Source organism: Ricinus communis, chromosome 5 (genome assembly GCF_019578655.1).
Source record: "Ricinus communis isolate WT05 ecotype wild-type chromosome 5, ASM1957865v1, whole genome shotgun sequence".
Lineage (NCBI taxonomy): Eukaryota > Viridiplantae > Streptophyta > Magnoliopsida > Malpighiales > Euphorbiaceae > Ricinus > Ricinus communis.
The window spans coordinates 5,536,157-5,559,183 of NC_063260.1; the positions used below are offsets into that span (position 1 = coordinate 5,536,157).

At 34.3% G+C, this 23,027-nt stretch overlaps 2 protein-coding genes across 3 annotated transcripts; one reads left to right on the forward strand and one right to left on the reverse strand.

The window, feature by feature from the left end:
• The first annotated feature begins 1,540 nt into the window (after positions 1-1,540).
• On the forward strand, positions 1,541-15,901 carry LOC8278015 (anaphase-promoting complex subunit 5). Of its 2 annotated transcripts, none has more exons than XM_015727618.3 (20): positions 1,541-1,851; positions 1,957-2,116; positions 2,221-2,342; positions 2,812-3,058; positions 3,342-3,516; positions 3,612-3,693; positions 3,787-3,872; positions 4,405-4,534; positions 5,184-5,216; positions 7,091-7,339; positions 7,827-7,904; positions 8,013-8,275; positions 9,035-9,094; positions 9,211-9,278; positions 9,585-9,690; positions 9,791-9,932; positions 12,148-12,246; positions 13,198-13,462; positions 14,494-14,561; positions 15,538-15,901. In XM_015727618.3, the coding sequence occupies exons 1-20, from the start codon at positions 1,693-1,695 to the stop codon at positions 15,700-15,702; spliced, it is 2,757 nt and encodes a 918-aa protein (XP_015583104.1). In that variant the 5' UTR covers positions 1,541-1,692; the 3' UTR covers positions 15,703-15,901. The 2 variants fall into 2 exon arrangements, with proteins under 2 accessions (XP_015583104.1, XP_002532792.1); XM_002532746.4 differs by having other exon boundaries at positions 1,542-1,851; positions 3,615-3,693.
• Positions 15,902-16,580: 679 nt separating this feature from the next.
• Positions 16,581-22,024, reverse strand: LOC8278014 (sucrose synthase 5). The gene is made up of 15 exons (XM_015727619.3): positions 21,526-22,024; positions 20,604-20,758; positions 20,271-20,463; positions 20,071-20,189; positions 19,676-19,892; positions 19,484-19,579; positions 19,207-19,380; positions 18,984-19,100; positions 18,712-18,878; positions 18,199-18,423; positions 17,543-18,109; positions 17,323-17,461; positions 17,120-17,196; positions 16,877-16,906; positions 16,581-16,785 (listed from the first exon to the last, which is right to left on the reverse strand). The coding sequence occupies exons 1-15, from the start codon at positions 21,760-21,762 to the stop codon at positions 16,770-16,772; spliced, it is 2,529 nt and encodes an 842-aa protein (XP_015583105.1). The 5' UTR covers positions 21,763-22,024; the 3' UTR covers positions 16,581-16,769.
• Between the last annotated feature and the right edge of the window lie 1,003 nt (positions 22,025-23,027).

Sequence of the window (23,027 nt, forward strand, 5' to 3'; positions counted from 1 at the left end):
CTATATTTATTAATAAATTAATTTTTAATTATATAATATTTTTATTTTAAGAATAATAATATTAATTATACTAAAAGTATTAATTTATATAAATATTAAAATTAATAAATAAATATTTTAAAAATAATTTTTATATTATTATACTAATAAAACTTAAAAAATTAAATATTTAGAAATAATTAATTTATTAACTTTTAAAATATTATAAATTAATATTAAAATATAAAAAATATTAAATTATATTTATAAATTTCATTTTTTTGAAAATGATCAAACAAAACTTGAGAAAAAATTATAAAAACATCTTTTAATAATATAGAAGTTCTTTACTTCCTACAACAGCGGAGGTCCTCATTTGTTGTCAAGATTGGATTAGAAATTCAAATAAACCTATCCAACTAGAATAATCAATAGAGGATATTGAAAGCATAGAGTCAGGTAACATTTATTTACTTCTTACATGTGTTTATTTATTGTTGATGCTGTTAAGTCTTATTGACATAATTTTTTACTTTTATTGTAGAAATTATTTAAGATTCTGAGATTGGTGAGTCCCTTATGCCAAGATTAAATGTGAAGTGCTAATTTTAAGGGGAGGTAATAACATTCCTTTGCTAATTTTGGACATGTATTTTAGTGCTACATAAAGTTTGTAAATTTATCTATTTTAATGATTGCTATCTGTAAAATATTTTTATGCTAGCAGTAATATATATTTTAATGGTTTGTATTTGAATAATGAATGAATTATTGTATTTGCAAGTAATTGAATTGCGAAACAGGTTGTTCAAGAATGTGATTGCAATTTTAATTCAGATTTTCATACTACTTTTTTTAAGTTGGTAATCATATTTTCTCTAAATGTATTTGATTAAAGATAGAGATTAAAGTTGTGTTTTTTAAATTTTTTAGAACCGAAAATAGCATCGAACCGAACTGTATTGAACCGTAAAATTGGTATAATACAATATTGGATCATTTTATGTTTGGTACGGTACTGGTATCTTCAATTTTAAAATAACCGAGGTTTGGTATGATACTGGTGATTTATAAATAACCGAATTGGACCGTGCTCAACCCTATTATATACTACTAAAAATCAATTAATAAATATTTTTAATTTTTTTATAAATATTATTAATAAAATTTTAAAATATTCAAAAATAAAAAACACTAATTTGCTATTATTTTTAAAATATGTTGAATAGATATTAAATATTAAATTTTTTATTAAATTTTATTAAATTTTATTTATATATTTAATTTTGTAATTATATAAAAGGAAAGACCGTGCAATGCACAAATAAAAAATATGATGTATATTTAATTTTTAATGTATAGAATTTTTAGTTTGCCATATCTCTAAAGTATCCTAAATATCTATATCTAAAATTATTTTAAAAATTAAAATTTATATTAAAAATGAGAATACAATTAATAAATGATTAAAAAATTAATCATTTTAATTAAAATGGTTATTTTAATATGAAAATACACCGAACCGATATCATTTGGCTCTTTAAAAGACTGAAAACGAATAAACGGGAATTACAAAGAAAATTAACCGAACCTGTTCGGTTGAGTTCGAATTTCGGTTTTTTCCGAGTTTTGCTTACTCCTAGTAATCTGTCACACTCCCGCTCACTCCACACTCAAAAGTTCCCTCTAACTGATAACCGGAAACCACCGTAAATGGCTGCAACAGCAACGCCAACTGGCGGCGCATTCACACTAACGCCGCATAAAGTCTCGGTCTGCATCCTTCTTCAACTGCAAACAACGCCGCCTTTTCCTTTCTCTTCAATATCTCAGCATAATCGCCTTGGTTTATACCTCTTGGCTCTCACGAAGGTAACTGATTAGTTGCTTAATCCCTAAATACACTTGAATGTCATCTGTGGACGTGAAATTTCTTTCAATTTTTAATTGTATTGTTTTTTGATTTTGACTTTGCAGTCTTATGATGATATTTTGGAGCCAACATTAGAGGATCTAGTAAATCAATTGAGGGAAATTGGAGGATCGTTAGGTCAATGGTTAATTCATAGTTTGACAAATAGGGTTTGCAATTTGTTGTCTCCTGATGATTTGTTCACCTTCTTTAGTGAAATGAGAGGTCAGTTTTTTTTTTTTTTTTTGCTGTTACTAATAATAGTTACTGCTTGTAAATTTAGTTAGTTGTATTGAACTAAAGCTTGTAAGTTTTCTTTGTTTTTGTAGGAATTCTTGGAGGATCTGATTCAATAGTCATGGATGACAGTCAAGTTATTCTTGATCCTAATAGTATTCTTGGAATGTTTCTCCGTCGATGTGTATTGGCCTTTAATGTGTTGTCCTTTGAGGTAATATGTCTAAAGCATGTTGTCTTGCTAATTTACATTTTTCATTAGGTCATGTTTTGGAGCATTCATTGAAAGACATCTTCTTGAGTCAAATTTCTTTGATGTTGATGATTGTAGACATGTTTGTTTTTCATGAGTCTATACCGTACAGTTTTGTTTGGGAAAAGAGAGGGAAAGAACCAATAACCAAAAATGTGAAGCAAAAAAGCAAAAAGAGAATAAGAAAAAGGAAGGGGGGGAGTTGAAATTTTCTTTTTGAACAGAATATGCAGTTGTCTCTATAATTGGTAAGATTTGTGCAAGTTTTGTTTACCATCATTAGTTTACTTTTCAATATTGACTGTGGTCTCTTTGTTGCTTTCTTATGGACTTTTAATGTGAACAAATGTTAAGGTAAATGCTTTGCTGTTTTCTTTTTGTTACTAGAACAGTCTGACTCTGATAGTTTAAACTATTGGAATCATTGCAGGGTGTGTGCCATCTTTGGACCAATATAGCAAACTATAAGGAAGCCCTTACAAATTGCCTTCCATATGAGTTGCATGGGGTAGATGGTTCAAGTAACGATATGGAGTCATTTTCAGAATATGAAAATATGGACCTGGAGAATTTTGTTTTTGAGAAAGTTAGCGAGGAAATTGAAGAAAGAAAGCAGGCTAGTGAAAGGGTTTCTTTTCACCTTCATGCACCCCAAGGGCTTTTTGGATTGGTTGAAGGTATCATTTACTTTCCTTGGCAAGACGTCTTAGACCATCAAGGATTTCAAAGTTTCCTGCATGTTCTTTTGCCCTCAAATAAGAACCAGAGAGCAGGCTATGGAAGAAGTTGTTCTATTTCGTGCATATGATTGTTTGTTGACAGATTCACTTTTCTCATTTCAAATTTAGGTGTTTTCAACTAGGATTTTCGGAATATATATTTCTCTCGGATTTAGTTTTGATTCTGTGATATGATTTGCATCAGATTAATATTCTTGAAAAATAAAATTGAAACATGCAGATGTTGAGGTTGTTGCTAACCCATCCAAACATGGTGACAAAGGCGCGGAAGGTTGTCGACATGTACATCCTCCAGGAAACACAGCAACTGATGCTGATCCCATTGGAGAGGTATTCCTACGAACAAACTGGCAGGTACAAGGATACTTAATGGAGCAAGCAGATACGATTGAGAAGTACGTGTCATTTCTTATTGCTATCATTTACTCCTTTGAGCAATTGAGGTGTTAGATTCTTGGTGGTTGAAATTAATTCTGTTATTTTCCTGTAGCAGGCATGGCAGTTCTTTCTCTTTTAATGCCTTTGAAATGATTTTAGGCCAGATTAAAAAATTGGCCCCTGAGCTGCATCGTGTAAGTTATGATGCGTGTTAATATTGATGGGCCTCCATATCTCTTAACTTCCAGTACTCAAATTTTCGTGGTCTCTGCTGAATTATGATCCAGGTTCATTATTTACGTTACTTAAATAGCCTTTATCATGATGATTATTTTGCTGCTGCGGAGAATCTTCATTGCTACTTTGATTACAGGTAACCAATAAATTTGACCTGCGATTTAGTTCCTTAAAATGTGCCATATGATGACTTATTGCTCCAGTTGGTTCTTACCTTTATGCTTATCACTGCTTGTTTAAAATATGCATTATAGTTCTAGTGGCATCATGGTTGATTCTTGCTTAGAAGTAATTCATTTTGCTTTCTCATAATGCTTTCTTCCATTGAAAAGTGTTCCATTATTTTTTTCTCGATTTCCTTAAAATTTGATTCATCTGGCTGAAAGGATCGGCAAGTGTAGGAATCTAATAATATGTCTAATGTGTACTGTAAGTGTGTTATACTTTATTTGACCTTGCAATAACCATTGATGTAGTTTTATTAGGATGTCCGCATGTGAATTACAGATTTCTTTTTGAGTTAATTTTATCATTGAAAATTTTCACTTATAACCTTTTGAAGCACCAACTCAGTCAAAGATGACTTTGGGGCTCTTTTATTCATCTCAAATGTTCTTTTGGTGCTCAGGATTAAATCCAAACTAATTTGATAAATGTTGTTACTGAAGTGCAGGGACAGAGGGATTTGATTTTGCACCACCATCTTCTGGATCTAATAACTCTGAAAGATATGAGATCGCTTTGTTATGTTTGGGCATGATGCATTTCTACTTTGGGCATCCTAAGCAAGCTTTATTGGTAAGCATGGGGAAAAAGCTCTTCAAGAAATATTTTCTTAATTTAACCCCAACTTTAAAACTTGGATCATGAGATTCTGAATGCACTGAATTTGGGAAAGTCTGCTAGTTAATCCTGATTCTTCTGTTGAGGTTTTAGGAGTATAGGTCTCAGCTGAACTCACCAAGAAAATTTTGGCTCACAGCTTTAGTTTGGGATGAGTTCATTTGTGCTCATGTCAGCAGTAGCTTTGGCTACATTTATAAGTATTTTATTGTTAATTGATGATAGACTCTTTCTGCTATCTAAGCAGTTTGAGACTTCGGTTCAAGTCTCTTAATCTTTGTTTCATATGTACATCTATGACACGTAATGTGAAACTTTACGAGTCATTTGATGGTAATTAAACTCAGGTGCTGTCTTGTCCTTAACCGTGTTTAAATCTCATACTTAATATGGATCTAATGGGGTGAACTTCAGGACTTCACCTGAAAAAGCAAAAACGAAAGAGGAAGTATCTGAGTTTCAATTCCACTAGGTTGAGCAAGGGAGCTCTTCAGTTTGTTCAATATGCATGTGCTGCTCCATCTGAAATGAATGCATGCAGCCAGCTCTACTTTTTACTTTGTTTTACTATTGCTTGGTCATTGTTTTGCTTGTCAATGTTCAGGTCTTAACCGAAGCAGTCCGTGTTTCTCAGGAGGTATGCCCTCAGTTTGTGCTTTTTGTACTTGCCAAATCATTTTTTCAATTCTTTTTTTATTTTTGTACTGTTTCATAGTGTATATTCCTATGGGATCAAAATTGTTGCATTTTGAAGAGCATTATTTACATGGTTCTGCTAAGAACAAGATTGAGAAACTGGTGCAATATAAGTTTTACTTGAATGATTTGTTTGGACAATTGTACCCATAATTTAGGGACCAGTGCCTATGGGTGTACTTATGACAAGCTTGTATATTAATACCCAAAGTTCGAAGAATGATTGCCGCTATTGCAGTTACTCTTGCATTGATTTTATATTGGTGAGCTTGTTGAGGGTTTATTTAGTCGACAGTCATATTGGAGGACTCTTTTGTTTGAATGGGTATATCACCCTCTCTTTAATTTTTATGTTCATGTTTTAATCATTTTAGGAGGAATCTTATCCTCCTATTCTTCTCTCTCTTGTTTCTTAATTAACTTCCTGGATTCTTGAAATCTCACTTGGTTGTATTAGTCTGTTTCATAATGCTAGATGGATGACATAAACCAAAATTTTACTGAAACAATTGTCAACTAGCTTTCCAAATCTCAAATTGAAACTATACGGCTACAATTCAATGAAGAAATATAAATTAGATCCATCAAAGAAAGTTGTACTCACCAGATTCAAGCCCATCTATATGTTTGTGACTGTGCTTGAGCTTAGTGGGTGGCTGCATTTGTGTTATTTATGACTGTTTTTATTGGCATACTTGTGTTAATGGTGTTTTCTTTAATACTCTTAATATGGTGTTCTTTTATATTTTTAACTGTCAAGAATTCTTTCTTTTTTTGGTTATTTTCTTTTCAGATCCTTTATGGGGTGGGAGTGGTGGGTTTGACAGTCTGTGGGATGGATCTGAAATGATGGATATGGTGAATGGGAACTGGGAGGCATTAATAAGGGTGGTTTTTGTGGGATTTGTTTAGAAGTGATAGTGATGCAGGATTACAGGAAATCTTGGGGAATTTTGTATGATGCTTGAGTGATAGCTGTCGTGGTGCTGGGTAGTGGCAGGGTTTGGTTGTGGAGGATGGTGTAGGAATTGGTGATTTGGAGAGAGAATCATTCCAGCTGACATTTTGGTTAAATTGATGGATTCAGGAATAGTTGTAGGGAGTTAACAAGTGGAGTTTTAGCACAAAAATGGTGCTTCTAAAAATATTCTGAGATTCAGTTGTGGTTTTACATTCTAGTGAGGGGACAAAGAGCTGTTATTACTGTTCCCTCTCACAACCTTATTTTGGTTTCCTGGTCATAGAAGGAAAGAAATACTATCACTTTCCACTCTCATAGATACATGATCCTTTGTGTAATGAGGAAGAAACTTGCTTATTCGATATGTTTTCGACGTACAGGAAGTCAATACGCACATGTTTAGAATTAATCTAGATCCTAGAATCAAGCCTTGCAAGTATTTACAACACTATATTATTGTTATAGTGGTCAATATATATTTGGACATGCAAGAAGTTCTAGATTATTTGTCTCATAAATAATTTTCTGTATAAATAGATTGGTGCCCTCTTGATGGCTGTCCTATCAACCATCAAATAATCTACTTTGTTTTGACTATGAACCGGATCCTTTTACTAATATTTGATTGATGCTGGACTATTAGAGGAAGATGAGTCCTATGAAAGTACACTAGTTTATGTTCTCAGTTTCTTCTAGTGAATTGCCAAACATCAAATTATCTGAAGTTCACTTTCTGGCAGTCAAATTGATTCTGACTGCAACATGGTTTTAGAGGATTTGATTTTCTGTTGATGTTGCAAATTTTACTTATTTCAGTAATTCTAGTAATGCTTCATTACCTTGAACTTGTGCAGCAAAGCAATGACAGTTGTCTTGCTTACACTTTAGCAGCTATCTGCAACTTGTTATCTGAAATTTGTAGCTCAACTACAGCTGGAATACTTGGAACATCCTACTCTCCTATTACCAGCATGGGCATTTCAGTGTCTGTGGCACAACAGTTGTTTGTTCTCTTGAGAGAGTCTCTGAAGAGAGCAGAAAGTTTAAAGTTGAAAAGATTAGTTGCTTCTAATCACCTTGCAATGGCCAGATTTGATATGATGGTGAGAAAGTGAATCCAGACTATCAGTTATTCAGTTTCATGGCATTGAATCAGAAGAAATGTATTTCTATTATGTGGCAGGATATCAGGAGACATGAAAATGCGATTGCACGATGCATTGAGAAACATTCAATATAAACTCCATATTTATATTCTTGCTGATGCATTATGCATGCCTAAGAGTCATATGGCAAATTTTTTTTTCTGAGTCATGCTTATGTATTCTTTTCCTTCAGACAGATACAGGAGAATTATTTTTTGTTTGTATATGTATCATTTGCATGATTATGAAAACCAAGTGTGTGCTTTATTGGTATATCTCTTACTTCCAATGGCCTCTGTATACACATCTCATTGTGAAAGTTTTCATAAGGAAGGTTGCCCTTACCTACTGTGGTATGATGATGATAGAGAACTTCAGTGCCAAATATTCTTGATCTTTGTTCTGTTATATGCTATATGAGTTGTTCAATCAATTTCATTTGCAGCATGTGCAAAGACCTCTACTATCATTTGGTCCCAAAGTCTCCATGAAGCTTAAAACCTCTCCAATAAATGTTTGCAAGGTAATTACACCTTCTGTGATGCTACTCTACTCTAATCCCAAATAAGATAACATGTGCAGCTATTTTATTTTGCTTTTAATTCTATCTATTCTCATTGCACTAATGCAGAAACTCAGATTATGTTCATATTTGATTAGTGAATTTGCCTCTGAAATCTCCACTTCAACCACTGATGGTGCTTTTAGTACCACTTGGCTTAAAAATTTGACAAAACCAATGGGTTCACTAGTGTTGACCCAGGAGAATGGATCTGGAGAAAATTTTCATGCCCTTCAGTTCTGTATGCAACCAAGTTCAATTCCCAGATCTGTTTTGCAATTATTAGGTTCTTCGTACTTGCTCCGCGCCACTGCATGGGAGACATATGGAAGGTGATCTTCAACAAGATTGAATAACCAGTTAATTTGTTTTCTTCCATGTTATTCTGATCCAACGAGCTGTGTTAATAATTGCTTATGACCTATTATCATGTTATAAGTAGCAACAAAGATGCTGTTTGTATCACTGAAATGAGGGGCTGGAAACAAGTTTAATTCCAAATATGCAGGTGTTTGCTAACCAGGAATGGTAAAACAGGAACACTTATTTTCTAGCCTGGTTCGCATTTCCACATAAGGACTGAATATTAGAGCCCAAGAATAGGAAAGAGTGACCATTATTTTTCGAGTGCTGTTCTCCATAGAAATGAAATGTTTAATTACAGTGGAAGTATAATCTGCAATTGATAATGACCTATCAAACTTATGTTGCATCACGTCCATTTTTCCCCCTTTCTTTTCCCTCTTCTTTTCTCAGTTTATGGTTCTTAATGTGAGGTGTTTGTCTTTAACTAGAAAGATAGGAAAGAATGTGGCAATTAGGTGGTAAACTTTCTGACTCTACGACTTCTACTATACATTGTCTCATGCTGTTTGAGTATTGTATTTTGAAATTTGAGTCACCTCCTAAGCAAATTCTTGTTTACCATTGTCTTTTCACCACTGTATTTGTGTTGTAGCTGTCTGAGGATTATAGGCATGTGATTGGATTTTTCAAATGCACTGCAAAGACTAGATTTTCTAACTTTTTCTTCAGTTATCATGTTTGGATAAGTTTCTCTAACTACTCGCTCTTTTTGTTTGTGTCAACAGTGCCCCTCTTTCTCGAATAAATGCTCTAGTTTATGCAACTTGTTTTATTGATTCCTCAAGGTAATTTCGGCTCTCATGTCATATATTTACTCTTTCTGGTTTGGTTTGTCATTAGTTCCTTTCTTCCCATGAATCTTTTTTTAAAATGAATCTGAACTTGCCTTTGTTATCTCAAGTTCGTCAGATGCGGCATTAGTGCATGCCAAGCTCATTCAAAATTTAGCAGCATTTCAGGGATATAAAGGTAAGTTTGAATGCTTTGAGACCTTTCTCTCAATCATATATTTTATTTTGGAATATTAGATTGTCAAACACGTGGAATTCAGAAGTTGAAGTTTTAGTTGTTCAATCATGTAAACCCTTCAATGCTCAGAATCTGCTGTTTATTTTGAAGATCATGAGATCTTCACATGCTATGTCCAGAAATGGAGTCAAATCCTCAAAATATTGATTGTATATCTCGTTTGACTTTCATCATAATGCCTCCAGAAAAAAATATAAAACCCATTTTTTATTCAATTTCCTAATCTTCTCTGCTTTTGATTTTTAGAGGCCTTTTCTGCTCTTAAAGTAGCTGAAGAGAAATTTTTATCTGTTTCAAGATCAGTACTTTTACTACTAAAACTGCAGCTGCTACATGAACGTGCTTTACATAGGTGAGGTTAAGGACTGTTCATGCAACTCTGCAGTAATTTTTTATCATTTAAAAGTTTAGTTTTATATTCGTCAATTAACTGAAGTTTACATTATTTGCAGGGGACAATTAAAATTAGCACAACAAGTATGCAATGAACTTGGTGTTCTGGCATCATCTGTCAATGGTGTTGACATGGAGCTTAAGAGAGAAACAAGTCTTCGTCATGCTCGTACATTGCTTGCTGCAAAGCAATTCAGCGAGGTTTATAGGCATTATAAGTTCTTACATATTGACGCAATTTCTGTGCTATTCTTGGGTGCAAAAAGCACCATCCATAGTGGAAGCAGTTCCTGAATGTATTTTAAAGCATTTGTTGGTTCTTTAGTACTCTGGGATGCTAAAGCTTGCATGTGCACCGGGAAAAATTGGATAAAGGGTCAATTTAGCCCTTAAACTTGTCTCAATGGGTCAAATAGACTATTTTTAACTTTTCCAGCAAATAGGCCCCAAAATTTGCATTTTGCAGACCAAATAGATCCAAATATTGACTTCAGTCTGCACGTATATTGCAATAGAGGCTAAAGGCGTGTGAGTCTAGGAATTTAGCATAAAAATATTAAAACAGATTTTACTTTCTCTTTTAATCTCTTTCTTTCTTTCTTATCCATTCATTTCTTTTCTCCGTTTGCTTATGCATTTCTTATCCATTTTTCTCCAAATCTCTTTTTTTTTCCTTTCACTTCTTCAACTTTGTTAGAACACCATCCAGCACCGTCGCCGTTAGTCACACCACCCCTGTAGCAACACTTGATTTCGGCAAAAAACCACTCATTACAGCCTCGCCTTCAAAGCCGCCCTGCATTACTCATCATTTCACCATCAACCCTCACAAAAAACCTGATTTTAAGTCAATAGGATGAGGCTTCAAGGGACTTGGGTTTGATATGAAGATGATACTTTTTGATTTTATTGTTTTTGATCTTGACATGAAAAACTTGTTTTGATTTCTATTGGCATGCTTATGAATCAAAGATTTTAATTTTTTTTTTTGGTTTTTCATGAGAGATCATGACAATGGGTTTATATCTAGTTAGCTATGGTGTATTTTTTCTGTAATTGATTTGTTGAAACAAATGTAGAGTGCTTAATGAACTTGATGTGATCAATGGTGAAGATGGAATTGATGATAGTGATTTAGCAGTCAAGATGGAAGTAATGATAGTGGTGTCTATTAGGAAGATGGTGGCGATTGCAGTGTTGTCTATGATGAAGATGTTGGCGATGGGCGGCGGCGGCGGTTAAATGATATGTGGTTTAATTACTTAATTTTTTTTCCAATTATTTATCTTTTGTCAAAAAGAAAATAATAATAGAAATTAAAAGTTAGAGTTTTGTTAATATTAATAAATAATTTTTTTGAATTTTGAATTTATTAAATTAATTTTTAAAAAACAATTGTTACACACGCTCCAGACTTGTAAATATTTGGAGTTAAATGACCTGAAAATGAAATGTTTTGGGCCTATTTGCTGAAAAAGTTTGAATTCGGTTTATGTGACTTTGGCAGAAGTTCAAGGGGTAAATTGACCCTTTGTCCTGGAAAAATGTGATGGATTCTTAACCTAAAACTGGCAGAAATCTGCCAAGAAATTACATTGATCATATAATTCGTATTAGTTTTACAGTGCTGAACTGTAATCTAAACAGGTGTAAGAAACTTTACCCATTGGAGGTTTCTAGTTAAAACAGAAGACCTTTGACAACTTAAAAGGTGGGTCAACCTAAAATTAAACAGTGACTTAATTGATTTGTTTTCAGAACTAAATACCATCGAATTGCTTCACCAACTAATTTAAGATTGTTCAGAATTATGCAAGCACATCTTTTTCCATTTTGTCGTGAAGATTATAGTGGACTAAACCAAATGATATTGTTAATGCTTCACATTATGTGTGGAGATGGTGGTAGGACCCAGTGATGCATCTTGTGGATTTACAAGCAATACAAACTTTTGTGTGTTTGACTAGGATTCACAACTTGTATTGCTTGTAAGCCAACTTAAGGTGAAGTTCAAAAACAAGGTTGGTTAGTTATCATTGAAGGACAGAATAAATAATTTTGTACATCTGTTTAAATATTCATTTATTTTGAGAAGACATAAAAAGATTCTTGTGGATGGTTCATTTTATCCTTGCCAGACATTGATATAGCTATAAATGAAAGCTTCAATGCAAGTTCGATCCAGAACACTTTCTATTTTTATTTTACGTATATTCTCTGCTAATTTCAAACTGATTATTTTGCTTGCTGTTAGTTTTATTCGTTCAAGGGATTCAATAGACATTTTAAATCAAGTTACTTGATTTCCTTTCGCTTGGATGCATCTTTATTTCTCATGAGCTTGTCAAACTTGATGCCTGTTATCAATAGATTGTTTTGTCATTGTATGCTTTTCTAATACAGTCTTCTTTCACAGGCAGCTGCTGTTGCACATTCCCTCTTTTGCATGTGTTACAAATTTAATATGCAGGTTCAAAATGCCACTGTTCTTCTTCTGCTTGCTGAAATTCACAAGGTACTGTATGACAATTGATTCAATATAGTTAGGACATTTAGCTTTGATTTTAAGAAGTATCTGCCAAGATCTTATTTCCCTTCTTAAAGAAGAGTGGAAAAAAGATATTGCCTGTCAGCAAGTTGCACTTATAAAACGAAAAACTAGATAGAGAAGTTGCAGAAGGAGGTGCGCTTTTAGAGTTCTTTATAAAGGCACACAGTCTACTTTCAGTTTACTGGTTAATTTTCTAGGGAACTTTCCTCTTTTTCTTTATCTGCTGGCGTCTGAAATTGAAGTCCATAATTTTTGATATGCAATGTAGCTTTGTTTGCATCTGCTCAATATTTTACATAGAACATTGTATAAAAATATTTGTTTCTTTCAGAGATTAAGATAATGATTTTTAGAAGTTGAGAGATTAGGGCCTAAAGATGACTGCAGATCTCGTTATCTTTAGAAAATCAATGGGAAATTTTAGCAGAGAAAATAAGGTTACTGGTCTCATGCTAGCAGGATCTAGAAATCACTCAAACTTCACATATTGTACTATTAAAATTGCATCATGGAATGCAACAAAGACGTAAATGCTGGAAATTTATTGATAGAAACACTGAACAGTAATGCTGGAATTCTCCTTTTGTAGACTTCTACCCATATTAGTACTGTTAATGGGACTAAAGAAATTAAGACCTATAAAATTATAACTCTGCTCATCTTGTACATAACTTGAAAGAATTCCTGAAATTTCCCTGCTTACTGAAAATACCCCGGCTCCCAAAACTTAATCTAATTGGCAAATGGAGTTTCCTTTTCTCCTCATCAGTAATAAGTTGTATTATTCTATGAGATGCCTTGGATGAAGTAATGCTTCATTAAGTTTCTATTATATGGCTCATGTAGTAGCGCTGTATTTTCTTTGGATTCTTTATGTGTTGAAGTATTCTGATCATAGAACTTGTTGTATTTCAGAAATCAGGCAATGCTGTTTTAGGGCTTCCATATGCGCTGGCAAGCCTCTCATTTTGCCAGTCTTTTAACTTGGATCTTCTCAAGGCATCAGCTACTCTCACCCTGGCGGAGCTGTGGCTCTCTCTGGGATCAAATCATGCAAAGAGGGCCTTATCGCTTGTACATGGGGCTCTTCCAATGGTTCTTGGCCATGGAGGTCTGGAGCTACGAGCTAGGGCTCGAATTGCTGAAGCAAAATGCTATCTCTCTGATTCGAGTTACTCAGGTTAGTCCTGCTTCTTTAGTTTCATAAATTTTTCTCGTCAATTCATTCATTAGCCTAGTAGACTCTGTTTTCAAATCATCGTTGTGATAATGTTATCAAATGTATATTTCATATGTACTAGTTGGACCTTTTGGATTCTATGCATGAGATTCAGAGCTGTTTATGGTTAAGAAAAGAGTTGCATAGAAGATAATTAGGCATTCCAAGAATATATCGTGAATGGACGATTGGTACTGTAGTTAATTGCAGACGAATTTCATGTGAATTTGATGCTTGAGCCGTTCTTACTGAACACGAAAAAAATACAAATAATAAAAATAAAAATAAAAGTAAAAATAAAAATAAAAAACATAGCATTTGGATTTGAATTTTGGGCAAGGTTGTTCCCATGGTCTCTAGCTTGTTGGCTCATTTTGTGTTATCATGGTTTATTCAGTTACTACAATTTCAATGAAAAATGGATCTAGCCAATACATAAGGTGCAGGCAAACATGATATGAAAAGTTCAAATATTATAGTGTCGTAATTATGACCTGCCTAAAACGGAAAAAGAGTTTCTGTGATTGAAATGGTTAGTATATAGTGGCATTATGAGCAGGGACACCCACAAAAATCTCTCTCTCCAAATTGGAGTCTTTAACTATTGGGTGAAGGGCATATAATCATTTTTGGTTTTATCCACTCTTTAGTTTACTTTGTTTTCACTACTTTCCAAGCAAGATAGGGAAAAAACATATTCTCTTTGCATGGTATTCTCTCCGCTCTTTTTTCCCCATCCAACTTCTTTATTTGCAAATCAGAATTCTTAAGTTATCCTTTAGTCTCTTTAACCTCATTCAACTTGACATTAGTCACTCTATTGTCATTTCTATGGCATTATAATTTGGTTAGCTTAATTTAACTGTCATTGTTTTTATATGTGCTCAAATATTTATTTCAAGTTATTTCATCTACGTATTATGTCTTATGATTTTGCATTGAGGAAATTTCCACGGAGGTTGCTTGTATTTCACACATGTTTTTTCTCTTAGTTTTTGAGGATCCTGAGGTTGTACTGGATCCTTTGACACAAGCTTCTGAAGAGCTTCAGGTGTTGGAGGTAAGTTGACTCTTTATGAACATACATGCTGTGTTTTTTGCAATTGTTGGAGTCTTTGTGGTCCAAACTTCGATAGAATACACCTCTCCATTATCTCACTGGATTGGGACAAAGAAGTTAGACCTAGATTCCTCTCAATAATTAACTTTTTCCTCTCCCTTTTTTTTCTCTTGAAAATAGAAAATCTAAAATGATTTTGATAAGCATCCTCTTGACTAGGAAACTTTTGATTTGTACTCTTTTTGATCAACTTGGCAAATAAATAGCTATTCTATCAGCAACAGTTGAGGCAGAGTGAAAAGTAAAAGAAAAGGTAAAAAATTGATTTCAGTTGGTAAAAGGAGAAAAGAAGGTGAAATCTAATTCAGTCAACTATTACGATGTGTTTTCTTTACACTGCTTGGCTGATTATCAGTTAACTCTAGTGGCAATTTGTTAGCTTTAGTAAGGTAGGTTCAAAAAAAGTGTGACTTGGGGCGTGCCAATAAAGGAAATATTATGATATTAGAGCAATATAATCTGTTTACATATGTAGTCAAGCACTGAGCATTTCTCAGGCAAGTATGGAAACAGTTATAGGGTTGAAAACAAGTACTGCTTTAGTCATTAAATTAAATCAATTATTGCACACACTAGTCATGCACTGGACCCAAATAGTCCATGGATAAAATAAGAAGTGTGAATCTCAATGGAGATATTGTGGTAATATTGTGCTTCAAGCTTTTTGGAGCCATGAATGTGTTAGAGACGGGGCAGTCACTAATGTTAATGGAATTTTAGTGGAATGGAGTCCGTTATCTTACAGAAAAGGAAGTGGCTTATTAAGATTTCAGTATAGTCCAGACCACCTTTTGCTTTGGTGTGAGGTTGTCGATAGGTTTCCATTTAGCTTGAAGTTTTCTTGGTCAATTCGAGTTATTGCTTTAGGGGCTTATTATTCAGCATGGTTAACGAGATGTGTTGCTTATGTTGGCAGTATCATGAGTTGGCTGCTGAAGCCTTCTACTTGATGGCCATGATTTTTGACAAACTGGGAAAACTAGAAGAAAGGGAAGAAGCTGCAGCTTCATTCAAGAAACATGTAACAGCTCTCGAGAATCCTCAGAACGAGGATGATCCTCTCTTAATTTTGTTACGATAAAAGTTGAGATTCTGTTTCATGTAAATTAAAATGGTGACATCTATACTGCTGGTAGTTTTTACTATCTTTTACTTTTCCATACAATGTAGCCTTTATGCATTTTGTTCTCCGTATAGTGTCTGCTAATTGTAACTAGCATTTAAAGCTGCAATATTAAGATGATTCCAATCATAACTTGATCTCTCTATGATCACCGGTACAATAAGCTGTAATGGTGTTGGCTTCTCATCTCTCTATGATCACCGGTACAATAAAGAAACTTTTAGGCTTTTCTAAAATAAATTGCAATTCTTTGTTTTGCTCGTTCCATTATTTGAGACTTTTTTTTCTCTAAAATTATTATGTCATCCTGGCTAACTTGGTGACTATATTCTTGTTAACTGCCTTGGTGCGAATTTTTATAATTTTGTATACTCCGTAATATGCTGTATGACATGTTCCATACAGCAGATTAATCCAGTTGCTTGATTAATTACAGTGACTAGTTTCTCAATCAAATACTGAAATGTAAAAAATCAAGAAAGCAGGTTCCAGATTTCTCCCATTGTACAGTTGGTTTCTTGCCTTCTATCTCTCTTGCTGCCAATTCTTTTTTTTTTTTTCTTTCCAAAAGCTGGTTAGGAACTGTATTTTATATGACAATTTTTACCTTTCTTATGTTATTAAAGATGATTATGTTAAGAGGACCTGTAGTTTGTTATTAGGTCGAACAAATGAAAGTTGGTGCAAGATCAAACTGTGGCTTAACTTGCAATCACGAGTAACTGGTTTGTATTTGGGAAATAACTTATTCACTATAGTTACTTGAAATGATAGTGTTATGTTAAGATAATGTGTCTGCTCAGGGAACGCTGCTGATGAAAAGAGAAAAATTACAGTTGAAAAATTAACATCAAGAAGATTTTATTGCTTTGTATAATGCATTACAATCCCACTTGCTTTATTTTATTGAATAATTTGCTGCTTCTTTGAATACAAAAGATGAAAAACTAAAAAGTATAACAGGTGACACCAATGTTAGGCGGCACAGAACATGCCATCTCAGGTATGCTGCCTTATTTACGCCTTTAAGCACCGAACAACCTGAATATTTATATAGGTTAAATGCTTTTTATGTATCTCTATTAAAATATCATAACAATATGGTATTCTGATATTCTACTCTTAGTCTTACCTTTGCAATCGAGATTGACTGCGTCTGGTGCTGCACAGATCAACCAAATGTGAATTAGGATTGCATAATACTAAAGTATTTAGAAGATAGACGCTTATGCATTCTTGAAGCTCTTTTTTCAACAGTTTTCAGTTTTGGAGAAGCAAAGTGATAAATATTAACTGTTATTGGAAGCAGAAAGAAATTGGTATCAAAATCATTACCCGGACAGGGAATGCAGCAGAGGTGAGTTAAGGAACTTGCCTTGATGATGCTTTGTTTACCGGCTTTGGCGCTGGTTGCTGCTGAGCTTCTTCAGTTGGGATAGGCACATTCTTCACCTGAAAATTGTCACATTGGAAAGGAGTCGAGCTTAATCAGATTCATTGTATGATTGTTTTCCGATTTCATTTTAGCTTAGGCATAGAGGAGCAAGTTCTATGTCAGTTGAAAGTAAAACAGCATACCAGTTTTCTTAGTTGGAGATTATAGAACAGTTGGATGTATCTCCGTTTTGCTTGTTTCTGTTCCTTATTCATCTGCCTCCAGTAAGTATAGATGCAGCCCATATTCAATACCTTATTTGCATAGATCTTCCATGTGTAGCTACAAAAACAAAGCCAATAATGATTCAGCAAGTTAACAGAGGTAAATTGCAGTTGATATTGATGGCACAAGTATATTTACCATTCATTTATGCGTTTCAACCCATCTTCGGAAAACTTATTCCAGTATTCTGCATCTATCTTACACTTCTCAAAGAAGTCTGCAATTTTGTTGCTCGATTCATCTCCATTGTTGGGATCAATAAGGAAGCCAGATACCCCGTCAATAATAATTTCAGCTGGACCTCCTTGATTGGTTGCAAAGGTAGGTAATCCACAGTTCATTGCCTCAATGACTGTAAGTCCAAATGCTTCATACAGAGCTGGCTGCACAAAAGCTCCTTTCGTATCTGCAATGCAGCGGTAGAGTTCTCCATTGCGCTGCCTATCCGTCTGTGCTGCTATCCATCTGATCTGACCTTTTAGCTGGTATTTGTCTATCAGTGCATGCATCTTCTTAATTTCAGCCATCTCTTCTCTGTCTTTGGATTTGGAAGGATCAAAAAAGGCCCCAACTATGACGAGGTTAACCAAGTTTCTCAGCCTTTTGTTCTTTCCGTACCACTCAGTTAGTCCAGTGAGGTTCTTGACTGTATCAAACCTTGCCATTGAGAAGATAATTGGTTTCTTCTTATCTGCTAGATATCCACTGTTTTTCAAATATATTAGGACAAGCTGTTAGATTATTTCAAATAGTTAATTTTCAATTCTTGAGTAATTGAGTTATGAGTGACATACATGTGTTCTTCATTCTCCTCTTTACTATACAATAGTTCTTCAATGGCAGAATGAAACTGTGAGAACCTTTTCTGTTTCTCTGTGTTGGGGAAGTAAACAGATTGGTCAGCTCCAGGTGCAGCAACGTTGAATTTTGGATCAAAGACATTGATGCCAGAAACAACTCGACAGAGCCCTGGTAGTGTGAATGCAGAATGGCTCTCGTACTGTCCTGGTCTTTCTTTGCTGCAAAAAGAAATTTTTTTTCCAGCAAATGAATAACTTGATTCACTCATGTTTGCAACTGCTTATTTTTTTCATAAATTTTTATTATTTTGAAGATACTTCAGACCAAATCAAATTGTTCAATGGAATGACATTACATGTCAGTTGGCACAAGTGAAAAATTGAAATATGAAGTTCTGATGGTTCTGAAAGCTTTTTCTTTGATAAAATCAAGAATACGTTCAGATTGTTTGATAAGGTTGTGTATTAGTAGATTAATACGAACAAATTAAATGAATGGTTTCGAACCTTCCAGCAATCTCTTGGTATGTGCTTGCTATGATGAAATCTGCTGCATTCATTGAAATTGTATCAGCTATGAATTGGCATGAGAAGTGATACTTGGGATCTAGTTCCTTCCACTTGATGTCTGAATCTTCATACTTTGTCTTCTCCAAAGCATGTGCAATAGTTGCCTAATTTTATACCATTTTAAGTTAGTATCTATACATACATATATACATATTACCTCTGTTATAAGCAAATTATAGGGCTGTTTATAAAGATACAAGCAAGGACACCTGAGTGATCCCAAGTTTGTTAGCCAGGAGAGTTGCTGCTAAATTGCCATCAGTATAGTTTCCAATGATGAGATCTGGTTTCCCATCCATTAGGTCTAGTATCTTGTCTGCGACATCCTAAAGATACACAATGGAAAAGAGAAATAAAACCATTGAATTAGTAACAGAGATCCCCCAGGAGTACTCTTAAAGGAAAAGTCACAACAGAAAAGTTAGCACATGCCTGAGTAAATTTCTCAAGATAAGGATAGATATCAAAACGCGAAACCCACTGGCGGAGCACTCTATTTTCTACAGTGAATGGCACACGAAGGATATTGGAATGCTTTGTGCCATTGATTGCTTCCAGTTCCTGGTTGCACTTAGTTCCGCGAGCATCAGGAATTAGCCGTGTCACCTGTTTAGACAAGAGCATTACAGAGAGTCCTCATGAGACTGAACTACCTTATTGACGTGATAATGTGGTCCATTTCTTCTTGCATATTTGAACTTTAACTTACCACTATAATCTGGGGTTTGATATTAAGCCCTTGTTGCTTAATCCTGAGAAGCAACTCATCTTCCAAGGCTTTAACTTGGTCCAGGATGTAGACTACCTGTTTAAGGTTAGCAGATCAAGTTGCTTGTAAATATATTTCAAACACATGTACACTGATTCTGATACATCAGGAAATGGAATGAAATTCGCATACCTGCCCACCAGTATCCGGCAAGCCAAGGACATTTGCTTGTCCAAAGTATCCATGAGGAGAGAATATTACAACATTGAAAATCGTAGGCACCCTGCTAAGGAACTTCTCCATGTTTACTGGATCCGGCGCCTGGAGCACTTCTGAGAGTGACCTCATTGTCTCCTTTGCTCTCTCTGCAGTGTCACCCCAGCCCTTCTCAAAGCCCCACTCTTTGAAGCTGCAAAAGAGAAAAATAGTCCAAACCATCTTTTATGCATCCGGAGTTTTTTAAAGGAACTAAACCCTGACCACAAGGCAGACATTCGACCAATGAACTAGTCAAGTCAAACTGAAACCCTTTGTAGGTGGGGACTATCTGCTATGCACCTAGTTTTTATATGCATGAGTGGTTTTACCTTAGCTCAAAATTCTGATATGGGGTGTCCCCGGCAAGCCCAGAAAGGTACACTTCAGCAACTATCAATGCCATCTGAAGCTTTGCAACAGTACTAAGATTTTCATTGATCATAAGTTTCTGCAAGACATGACAAAACATATAAATATTTGTTTCTGTAAGGGGTTATATTAATATGCAGTGAGATGGTCCTAGGCATACTTCTCCATGATGAGTGAGTGATAGCAAGTAATCAACTAGAGGCTGAGCATTTTCTGGCCTGCCATTTAACTTTGAAGTGATGAATTTGGAGACAAAATTGTGCCCATTGCCAATGGAAGAAGATAGAGTCAATTTAGGCATAGAGAAATCAAATGCTCCAAAATCCACTTCCAATGTATTCACATCTTTTGCCCTGCATTTTTTCAATAGATGAAATTGGTTAAATATTCATTGATGACCACCACCAAGTTTATGGGAAATTTGTTAGTTCACTTGATTAAGCCATAAGTTGAAGGACCAGATATGTAAGTAGTAAACCAAAAGGGTATATACCAACTCTCTTCAAAAATCATTTCTTTGAATTTCAAGTATTCTGAAACATTGATCCCATCAACTGCAAGATCAGCAGAGTTAACTCTTACAAATTCCCAAAAACCAGGACTTGGTCTTATGGCAAATGCTACATATGGAGGATTAACAACTGCTTCCTGCAAATACCACAAAACAGAATTATAACTAGTGCTAATATAACTCATTCCGCAGATAATGATTAAAGCCAGCTGCTAAATAAGGTTAAGGTATTTTATTCAATCAAATTACTAAAATAATCTGAAACTAGATTAAATTTAGACATTTACCAATTTACTACAGTTAATTTGTTAATGGGCTTTACTAGTTTCTTTAATCAATTTTACTCTTTTTTACAATTCTTTTTTCTTCAGGTGAAGTAACTTATTTCATAATAATTAAACAATTTTCAATAGTTGGACTCTATACTTTTTCTTTTTTTTTTTTTTTTTTTTTTTCTAATATGAACTCAATTTTTAATAAGCTTAATGAGTTTTGGATTTGGATACCTTTTAAAGTGATCTCGTCGAAGTGCAACGAGATCACTGAACTAAATTCCAGATGCCAAACATTTAGTTGCATATCTTTTTTTTGTTTTTTCTTTAGTCCATCCTATTATTCCAAGATAACACATCCTGTATTAAAAAGGTCACAGTGCAAAAGTCTTAATTTGATATGGTAACCCAATGAAAATAATTTCATGGGGCTCACATTTTAAACAAAACTGATCATGCTGATTAGTCTGAATCCATAATCGTACTTGGTTGGGAAAATATTAAGAAACTGTGATTATATATCTCGTAGATGTACCATAGCTAGTTTTATGCTGTTAATACATGTGTGCGTGTGTATATATATATATATATAGAGAGAGAGAGAGAGAGTGAAGCAAGAGGAAGACACGAACCTGAGTAGAGTACCAAATGTCACCAAGTAAACCTTCCAAGACCTTAGTTCTTTCAATCTTGTCATCGATCACATCCTCCATTTCATCCAGCAGATTCTGAAGCTTCATGATCCTTCTCCCCTTCTGCACATACTTACTAAAACACTTCTTCATGTGATACCGGCTTTGCTTTAACGCCTCCGGCATGTTATCAGCAATCGAGTCGGACCGCTTTAGGGTTGCGCCAGAAGCAGCCATTGTAGCAACTTGTTTTGGAGAATTGGGTAACGTTTTCTTGAATTCCTGTTGAATGGGAAGAATGACTTATAATAATATTGTATGCCCTTTCCTTTGCTGGTGTTACTTGCACTTATATAGCAAATGATTTTTGACTATTATAGACCATGTAGGTATCTATGTATTATACGTGTTGGATGCTCTTTCCTGTTAAACGGAGTTTGCTTTTCTTGTAATCAAGTGTTTGGAATTGGAAATGGGACCCGGAAAGGAGAGTGCAGGAGGAGGAGAAAGAACATTCCTTCTGGTAAAAACAAAGAAAATTAAACAAAAGAAAAAGAAAAGAAGAGATACAAGAAGAGATTCCTAGTTAAAAAACATGAATAATAAGGGGAACTAAAGCAAGAAAATGATTATTCTTTTCTTTACGTGATTGTAAGAAACAACTCAAAGAAAAGCTAAACTTGTATTGCTCACGGCAACCCTTTCTTTGTCTCATTGTAGTATCTGCCCCGTCCTTTCCTACTAATATATGGGGGACCGAACCTTTTCACGAGCTTGGCCTTTAATTTCTTGCAAACTAGATTGGTAGACCAGTCTTGTGCAAATTCATCACTTTCCCGCCATAGATTATATTATTATGTTAATACGACCTATCTAAAAATCGAATTTAATGAAATAAGAACATTTTACACTGTTAAAAGTTACTTTTTCTTTGAACTATTTTTTAGTAATATTTGTATACGTGATTTAATAATTTTCAAAAAAATCAAAGTGTCTTTGTTTTATTTGAATGACGAGGTTGATTGTGTTCATGTAATAATTTATTGGGTTAGATTTGATAAATTTAAGAAGAATTAATCCCACATCGTATACTTTTTTCTTTAAAAAGAGAAGAATAAATGTATGTATTACACCCTTCATAACAAGAAAATTTGGTAGACACAACTTGTGAAAGAATTTTTACCTAATGTTAGCTAGCCAATTGCTAGGAGGATTGCCCCTTTATATTGTGCTCTTACGTGGCATATCTTTAGAAGGTCAAGACAAACTGTGAATCTGATGAGAATCTTAATTTTATGCTCCTTGTCCATTTTTGTCAAGTGTCATAGTGCCACTCCATATATAATGTCCAAAAAGATAACTATTTACTGAGAGTTTACACTTACTAGAGGAAAAGTTAGTTCACAATACCTCTTCTCTTATAATCATCCACAACCACGATCTAGAAATTTGCCTGACAGGGCTAAGTAAAATGTAGAGAAAGATTTGATACTTTCCAAGAG

What these genes read in the sequence shown, in the direction of transcription:
- LOC8278015 (XM_015727618.3), top strand. Translation starts at nt 1,693, where the DNA reads ATGGCTGCAACAGCAACGCCAACTGGCGGCGCATTCACACTAACGCCG. An exon ending in CAGTCCGTGTTTCTCAGGAG is followed by an intron (nt 5,217 to 7,090) that starts GTATGCCCTCAG and finishes GAACTTGTGCAG; the next exon opens with CAAAGCAATGACAGTTGTCT. An exon ending in AAGAGCTTCAGGTGTTGGAG is followed by an intron (nt 14,562 to 15,537) that starts GTAAGTTGACTC and finishes TTATGTTGGCAG; the next exon opens with TATCATGAGTTGGCTGCTGA.
- LOC8278014 (XM_015727619.3), bottom strand. Translation starts at nt 21,762, where the DNA reads ATGGCTGCTTCTGGCGCAACCCTAAAGCGGTCCGACTCGATTGCTGAT. An exon ending in TCAAACCCCAGATTATAGTG is followed by an intron (nt 19,381 to 19,483) that starts GTAAGTTAAAGT and finishes TTGTCTAAACAG; the next exon opens with GTGACACGGCTAATTCCTGA. An exon ending in ACAAACTTGGGATCACTCAG is followed by an intron (nt 18,879 to 18,983) that starts GTGTCCTTGCTT and finishes GTATAAAATTAG; the next exon opens with GCAACTATTGCACATGCTTT.